Source organism: Parambassis ranga, chromosome 2 (genome assembly GCF_900634625.1).
Source record: "Parambassis ranga chromosome 2, fParRan2.1, whole genome shotgun sequence".
Taxonomy (NCBI): domain Eukaryota; kingdom Metazoa; phylum Chordata; class Actinopteri; family Ambassidae; genus Parambassis; species Parambassis ranga.
Window position 1 is genome coordinate 3443103 of NC_041023.1, and position 8730 is coordinate 3451832.

Genomic DNA, 8730 nt, shown 5'->3' on the forward strand with positions numbered 1-8730 from the left:
ATCGGGGACGCAGGCTGAAAGAGAAAACCAGACATGAGCCGACCAACGGTCCCAACTGCCAGAGAAAGTCTTCTTGTCATTCCAGAGAAGCATTCCTGCTGATGGGAGGATCACTGACACCCATGCTCAACGGACAGTAAAGCTCAGATCTGCCACACATAGTCTTCACAACAAAGGCGCTGCAAACACAACATGGGCCGAGTTACAGCCCGATCTGACACGTTAACATTATAAGTTGTAAGCCTGCTGTGGGCGTGAGCTTCAGCACACAGCCTCTCGCATTTCTACACAATGTTACAGCTAAGCTAATTACACCATCGTCCGATGCTAATTCACTTTTGATTTTACACAAAAGCATATTTTTGAAACCTTTAAGTGGATTACTCAACATTATTCTTCCACTTTGACATCTGACCTTCCTCTAATCTTTGCTGCAAAGCCCACGTTGTTACATCACTTCATGAACTTGAACATAACGAGCGAAGCTTTCCCCTAAATCACAGCCCCCAGACGTGATGAGTAACACACTGCCTGACTGGATAAATGAATGGCTAGACTGAGCTCCCACACACACACAGAGCTCCACAACACATGCATTTACACTCACAGGAGAGCATGCATATATAAACACACACACACGCTGGTCCAGCTTCAAAGCAACACTGCAGAACACTACACAGCATGACTGGAGAAAAAGAGAGAGAGGGGGTTAATTAAAGTGAAGCAGCAAAAAGAAAGAAACTGAAATAACACAGTCACATCACGTATGCCTGCCTTACACACACAGATCAATATCTACAGTTTGGGAACGTCACTATTTACATCAAAAAGACAACACTGTGGATGGATGGATGGATTTTAGTGAGCAGAAATAGTCCAAAAACGTTGGCATAAGAGCCACAAAAGGTTAAACTGCTGAGTGAAATCTGGATATTTGCATAAAACAGCAGATATCATGTGATGTAGTGGAGCTAAAAAAGACAGATCTGTCCCTCGGCAGGAGGAGGAGGAGACCAAAGCTGAGCTAACATACAGGTGAACATCATGGAATCTGGGTGACCTATGTTAGTGACATCATGTAATTGCATTTCAATAGCTCACCATCATCATGTCTACACATTTACCCTGTTCGCAGCACTTCAGTCCACCTGACTGTGTGTTAATCCAAATGAGGGTGAATAACTGATGTCCAAAATAACACAGGGTGCAGATTATGTCAACGAGGCCACACTAACGGCGCTCTCCTGTCAGCAGCACAGACTGTACCATGCAGTAGTAAAGGGGGTGTGTCTACAGCCAGCTCACAGGGGAAAATGGTGGATAAGAGAGAGAGAGCCCACTTTGAGCAGACAATTTAAATGGAAATGAATCCTGGGTTGTTGTTGTGGCTCGTGCAGATTGAGCTGATGAGTGTGGTGCCGCTGAAGGTCCAGCATAAGGCCGAGAGGAGACGTGTGTGTCTGACCATCTGCTTCGAAGCGGCAGGAGGGGACTCCTGCTTGAATCTGTTTTTTTTTCCTCTCTCTGGCTGCTCCTTGCATAATATTAGTGAAGTTCTCCAGACAGACAGACATGGAGACAGCCTGCAGTGATGGAGTCCACTGAGAATCCAGGCAGCAGGTAGAGATGGAGGTGATGATGGAGGGATGTAATTGCCTGTGCAGATCAATAAATGTGCACATAATAGAGAGTAATAACTGCAGCTGGTGCTTCATGCCACCACAGGGCCTCTCACTCACTGTGTGTGTGTGTAGAGACAGTGTTTGCATGAATGGACATCAGACATGGAGCTCTGTGCACGCATGCAGGAGCAGACTGGAAAGCAGGAGGCTCTTTGTCCAACACACCGCCGCTGCTTGGATGATAACACCAACTAATTACATTTATCCATTTGTGTCCGGGCGCTGCGGACAGAATGCTGCCTCTATACGCCGCTGCTGAGTCTCTCATTAGGGGGAAAGAACCTCGGCAGGCTTCTCACGACCCACATGAGCCTCTCTGCCTCCACTGACTGTGAATGTCCGCTGCTGGTTTCCAGCCCAGCCCCTCCAGCACACACAGATCACGAGCTTAATATGACACACAACGACTCAACAATAATGTGAGATTATTACAACAAACACACACCCGAGCTGTTAACCTGAGTGTCAGTGATCAACACGTTGACAAAAGACACATTTTCCACAGCAGCCCTGCGTGGATTTTTACAGTGAGTTTACAGTGACCATGATGAGAGACACTGGTGGACAGATCAGAACAGATCGGGCCCTGGCGAGCCTTCAAAATGTGCATGAGAGTGATATGGAGCAGGCTGCAGGAGCTCCAGAGCTCCGCTTACCTTCACCGGGCAGCAGCGGTCCTTCAATCCGAGCACAGCGTGAGGGAGGCCGGGGGATGCTGCCGCCGCTGCTCCCTCTCTTCCTGGACGGATGAAAGGTTTTTGTTTTTTTTGTGAGCGCCTCTTCCTGCGAAATAAAACCCGAACCGACCCGAACCAGCCGGTGGATGAGGCTGGAGAGAAGAGCCGAGAGGCAGGCAACGTGATCCTGAATGTTAATGGCTGTCCGAGTCCTCCTCCTCTTTTCTCCCCCCCTCTCTCTCTCTCTCCCTCTCTCGCCTTCTACAACCCCCACCAGCCCTCCTCCTCTGGTCCGCGTCCACACACACACACACTCTCTCTCTCTCTCTCTCTCTCTCTCTCTCTCTCTCTTCAATGGGCAGTTTTCACGGCTTCAACACTTAACCCATGTCTATTGAGTGTGTTAAGTGTCGCGGAAATTGAGATTTCGGATGGAGTCCTGCGTCATTCATGGCTGAGCAGCAGCAGCAAACCCAGACCGAGACGCGCGCAAACACGCACGCACACTTTCTCACAATTTTGGGAGTGAACGTAAAAAAAAGGGCGTTCACGTTGGCATATTTGCAGCTGCTTCTCATTCACATATATTTGAGGATTACGCAGGAGAAGCGATGCAGGATCTGATCTGAGTTTTTACATCACATGAGATCGTATTAATCTGGGGTTTTATAATCCCTACACACACACACACACACACACACCCCTCCCCAAACAGCTGGAGGAAGGCAAGGAGGAGTAGCTCCAAAAGAAATTGATTACAGCTGGAGGACATGGAGAGGAGAGGTGGAGTGTGCCGCTCCCAGTCAGCAGGGAGAAGAAGGTCTGAGCTGACCTTGGATAAGTCAGAGCCCCCCAGACCACCAGGAGTCCTCAGGGACCACATATTAATACACATGTAATGTATTGGCACCAATCAATATTTTAGGCCTGTATGGGTGAAATGTGTTTGTGTGCATGAAGGTACTGTTCCACTGCAGGAACCTGTGGGCCATTACAGGGCAGCCTACACCTTCATGTGCACATGTCCCCACCATGGAGGCCGGGCTGTGGTATGGCATTGGTGTCTGTTTGCATAGCATAGCCCCATGTGTGTACAGAGTAAAGGATTATGGGAGTGCGGTCTTTCAACATCCCATCAGCCGTTCACCCAAACAAAGACGCACAGACAGCGAGCGATGTTCCACTGCAGGAACTCACGGGCCACTACAGGGCAGTCCGAGTCACAAAAGGTCCAACACAGACACCTGGAATGAAGAGGAACCAGTCGGTCTGTGGTCAACAAGGCTGTCGTGAAGATGTAAGGCAAATACAGCTCACTGCCCCCTAGTGGTAGGGGGGTTGTTTCCTCTCCTGCAGGTGCACCACTGTTGCACATAGTTTTTGGCCCTCAGGAGTCAAAGTGAGATGCTGCTCTGCTGCTTTTTTTGATGTCGACTTGGTGTGTCTGGGACTTTCAGTTGAGCCTAGTCTTCATTAAAAACCTCTTTAAACAGAATAAACACAGCTTTAAGTGACAGCAGATTATGAAGCCTGGGGTCTGAGGAGACACAAGCACTGACATCTTGAAACCCTTTTAGCTGTGATGAGAAGTGTGGGCGCCATCGGATGGCTTCTGTCAATACTGATTTAAAGAGTTAAACTGGTGTCACTGGCTGCCTGTGTGATGGGTTTGCTGCAGGATAATCCCAAACCTCACCCTCCCTCCACTGTCACACAGAGAGCCACTGCTGGATTATCTGCACTGCTTTAATCAAACAGCAGCTAATGGTCAGTGAGGCCGCATGAACCGCAGGCTGCTGTGACGATAAACAAAGAGTAAAGTTCAGCACAGCCGAGTCTGTCTTTATCGGTTAATTATTGAGCACAGCCAAAGTGATCATCCCGCTGTATAAACAGGGACGTCTCACACACACAAAAATGATGTGGTTCCAAATTTAATTTACAGAATTGAAACCTTGTGAGTCGTTATGGACCTTAAATCACCATGATTATCTGTAGGTCTGCATTCAAGTGGAGAACAAAGCTGCCTGCTGATTTCAGACTGAGAGACTCTTCAGTGAAAAACTGATTTACTCAGACATAAAAACCTCAGTGATTTATATGTTACATATTATATTGCACCAACAGACACCGCGACATAATGCAGAGGAGTAATATGTCCTTCTGAGCCAGGAACACACATAATGGCTTTTTATTTTCTGTACTTTATAAAACTGAATATTTTTCAGTCTCTTTCATATCTGACAATCAGTACTCAAACTACACCAAGGTTTTTTTTTAAAGTTCATGTTAAAACTAATCTACAAAGTTTTTTAAATTATGTACGGGGAATTACTATAAAGTTTTTGTCTGGAAAAAAAATTTGTCTAAAATGTAAGATTCAAGATCCAACAAAGTAGGCTATATATGATGTATGTATATATAAGTATAAAAATAAATGTTTACCTTATGAAGAAACAGATCATGGTGTGATTGTCTGTGCTCTTGGCGCCCTCTTGTGGCGGCTTGCGGCGCCTCCTCCTAATCCCATCAGCCTGATTTTAGGCCAGTAATTGAATCGAGGTTGTCAAAGAGCATCCATTCATATCCATCTCTCTTCAGAGCGGTTGAGTTGTCCCCCTTGGGACTATTTACTCGCCAATCCACTGCAAATTAGGTCAGCGGCTTAAGAACATAAACTAGTTTACCTTCCACTGAGAACCACAGCGGTCCGTCAATAAACTGGGTTTTGTTAAGTTTGTTGTGTGTGGTCACTCTAAGGAACATATTATATATTTATATATTATATAATATATATATAATATAATATATACTATTTATATATTTAAGTCAAATAAAACATTTTTGTACATTTCTAAACCTGCACACACAGTAAATTGATGAAAAACTGTGAATTAACCTGCTTTAAATGGTCAATTTAAACAAGAGAGGCTGACTTAACCCCATGAAGGCAGAAGGAGAGAGAAGGACAAGAAGAAGCAGGAAATGGTAGTTGATGAACATTTATTTTTTTAAACTTGTACATGAGAAATAGTGATATCTGATTTACTATACACAAGAGCAGAACTGCGGACAGCTGTGTTACTTCAAGACGACTCGTCATTGTTGCCTGTGTGGTGCGCTGGCGGCGTGTATTTTCCCTCCTTTATTAACTTGTCACGCTGCTGACGGATGGCATACAGTCGCTCGTGCTGCAGGGAGGAAGAGGAGGTACAAGTTGAAGCAGAGCAGGAAGGAAGGAGAGACATCGTAATTAGAGAAAATGCAAATGACTGAAAGCATCTGCATCTTTTGTGTTTTTTTTCTGTCAAGTCTGAACCTTTACAATCATTTTTCTCTCATTTTTACGTTTTATGTCAGACCTTCAAGTTAAAGCTGAAGCACTCCATCATCATGTCATGTTTTCAAAGTATGAGACGTGAACAGTGAGCAAGACTGAATCTGAGTCCAGGCAGGAACATTCCGCCGCTGCGGCACTTTCACTGTGAGCTGTGAGCAGTGCAGCCGTCAGTCTCTGCTGACAGCTACGCCCTGTCAGCAAGCCTGGCTGCAGTTTAACTGCAACGCTACTTAGCAAATTAGATGCTGAAGCCACTTTTTCATCTAAACATACTTTAAAATAGTTTCCATTACTGCTTCACACATGTGCTTTGCTTCTTAACTACAATGACCTCCATACAGGAATCAGGCTGTTAAACACAAAGCAGTGTAACAGAAGTGCCAGCATCTTAAGTATCAGGGCCTAAGTGTGTTTGTGTGCTGAGAGCTGAGCTGGAGTGAACTCTTGAAGGAGCTCAGTGTGAATCTATTGAACATTAAAGCACAGCGGATAAATATATTAATTTTTTGGCATTAAAAAGTGGTCATTTCACAGCAGGCACTGTCATTACCAAACAGCAGATTGATTATTTGTTTTCCACTCTATTGGCAAATTATTGTGACCTCTGTGTCGATATGAAATGAGCCCATGAGATCAATAAAAGACAAAGTGAGTAAAGGTTCCCTTTCTATCCTAACACTCACCGTCTTCTGCCTGTGCATGCACTCATAGAAATCCTCATACTCCAACTGGCACTCCTTCTTGGCGCGGACCTGCCCGATGCCATCACCACACTCGATCAACTGCTTCTCGAAGGCGTGACAGCGCGCCGCCCTCTTATAGGGCTGCTCTCCGCTCTGCACCAGCATCCAGCGGTCCATGTTGATGCCGAGCCGCGACTGAAGGTCCACGATAGGCATGGTGCTGAGGAAGGATGTTCAGAAAAATATAATCACCAGAACTGGATGATGCATTACCATCTATGCTGGCGTGCAATGTTTGTACATAATTCCTCTTATCTTTATTTTTTACTGTACTGTATTCTATTTTATTCTATTTAACTCTTGCTCTGACTGTCGGTGTTGTATTGCTGCTGGTACCCAAATTTCCCCAAAGGGATTAATAAAGTATATTCAATTCTATTCTATGTGGTGAGAAGGAGGGAAGGGCACAGACGGAGGGAAGACAGACATAAAGAGAGTTAATGTAGAAATAATTCTGAATTAGTTTAAGTCAAACACAACCAACAGAGGGTAAAGAAGGTGCTGCAGTTCTAGGTTTAGTCTTGTTTAGTTTCAGAAACAGAAGCTGCACAGCATAGTTCTAATTCTGTATTAATGAATTTGTATTAACAGTTAAATCTAGATAACTTCACACCCTATAGTTCTGAACACTGATTTGAAGACTGATGGTTTTTTGCATCCATGAGACAAATTAAACAAACTTAACTTCTTAGATCTACATCCGGTAAAATATTAAAGTCGTACATTTTACTCCAATCAACCAAGATGACTAATATCCAAAAGAAAAATATGTTAAACACATTTTATTAGCTGGTAACAAGACGCCAAAAACAGTTTTCTACGTTTTCGCTGCTAACGCTATAGCAGATAGCTAGCTAGCCTCTAAGCTAGCTGTTATAGCTATAACTGGTTAGCTACTGTTTACTGGACAAATATCAATATATAGAACTTCCCGCCTGTAAAATGAGTCAGTAAATGTATAAAATTATTAACAACTATCCGGTGAATTAGATTTTTGCTTGTATTCGCCGAGAATCTGCTTCAATGACAGCCTGTTCGTGCTAAACACAGGTCGCTGTTATTTTACAATATTTATACACTGCTGCTGTTTACGAACACTAAATATATTATAAGATGTAGCTAAGAAGTTCACATGATGTATAATGACGGTGTTACCCGTTAAATATCTGCGAATTACCGAGTTTTGTTCGAGTCACCTTCCACCGAGTCCAAGCGTTCCGCTTTACGTCTGAGCAAAACACGGCCGTAAAGCGGTGAGCTCTACTGTAAAGAGGCGTGGCTGCTGTGGCGTTTATCCTCCATTCGCCGCTGCTGTGCCTAAAAGTAGTCACAAGTGTCCAGGAAATGCTGCTCGTAGGCTTTTGTTTCTGAGGCTGCTGCGTCTAATAAATGTTTATATGTTTGTTAATGACGATATTTACTCATGTGGTTATGAATAAAGGGGAGAACATGTGGTTGGTCTTACTTTCTGAGATTAGCTCTGTCTCCAAATGACTTGAATTCAGTTTTGATTATAATTCACCCAGCCCCTTTATACCCTTGAAGACCCCTTTAAAATAATAAACCTCAAAAATTGAAATTTTTCATTTGCCAAAAAGTGATCGTGGCCCCTCACAGTGAGCCCAGAGGCTTATTTCTGCCTCAAAAGGACTTGGATTCATTCTTGTCTGTGATATTTAACAGATTATTGTCAAACCAGCCCATCTGTACCTGTTAACAACACCTCTAAAGGGCAAATACACCTCATAAACTGAATTTCCAGCTGCCAAAAAGTGACCACAGAGTGCCTGAGAGGTTATTTCTGCCTCAAACGTACTGTAGGTAGGATTTTCTTCCTCTCTATGGGACGCAAAGAAGAAATTCTACCAGAGTAACTGTAACTGTAGTATAAATGACGACAACGTTTTTTGCTTTGGTGCAACATCAGATTGTGTTTTTATTTTTTTTCCCCAAAGGTCCACAAGTTGTCTTTCACAGTCCTGCATGTAGAACCCCTTGATCAGATCAGGGCTTTAACAGTGACAGGAAATACACAAACAGTATAATAACACTTAAATATTGCTATCTATAAAACCTTTTTCAGATGAGGGCCGGACACGTCTGTCCAATGCAACACTCACAGGAAGTCTGGGGTTTCCATCCGTGGTACATTCGTGTGTTTTTTCACAGGCAGGCAGGCAGAAACTAGTGATAAGTGCAGAACAAACAAAGCACTGCCAAGTCACATAAGCAGCTAAATCCATAAAGCTACTCGGATGAAGAAGCTTCCCATGAAGCAAAAACCTTTT

At 44.0% G+C, this 8730-nt stretch overlaps 2 protein-coding genes across 17 annotated transcripts in view; both read right to left on the bottom strand.

Moving 5' to 3' along the window:
* macf1a (microtubule actin crosslinking factor 1a) overlaps positions 1-2526 on the bottom strand; it is a 153788-nt gene extending 151262 nt beyond the window's left edge. For 14 of the 16 annotated variants that reach the window (XM_028422273.1, XM_028422264.1, XM_028422136.1 and 11 more), the window contains exon 1: positions 2339-2526. The gene's annotated coding sequence lies outside the window, so the exon portion shown is untranslated. The remainder of the gene's footprint in view (positions 1-2338) is intronic. The other 2 variants (XM_028422257.1, XM_028422249.1) reach the window with 2 other exon arrangements.
* Positions 2527-5345: 2819 nt separating this feature from the next.
* Positions 5346-7751, bottom strand: ndufs5 (NADH:ubiquinone oxidoreductase subunit S5). Its single transcript, XM_028422296.1, has 3 exons — positions 7620-7751; positions 6383-6602; positions 5346-5550 (listed from the first exon to the last, which is right to left on the bottom strand). Exons 2-3 carry the CDS (start codon positions 6596-6598, stop codon positions 5446-5448), a joined length of 321 nt encoding a protein of 106 aa, XP_028278097.1. The 5' UTR covers positions 6599-6602; positions 7620-7751; the 3' UTR covers positions 5346-5445.
* Positions 7752-8730: the final 979 nt, after the last annotated feature.

What these genes read in the sequence shown, in the direction of transcription:
- ndufs5 (XM_028422296.1), bottom strand. Translation starts at nt 6,598, where the DNA reads ATGCCTATCGTGGACCTTCAGTCGCGGCTCGGCATCAACATGGACCGC. An exon ending in GCATGCACAGGCAGAAGACG is followed by an intron (nt 5,551 to 6,382) that starts GTGAGTGTTAGG and finishes TCCTCCCTGCAG; the next exon opens with CACGAGCGACTGTATGCCAT.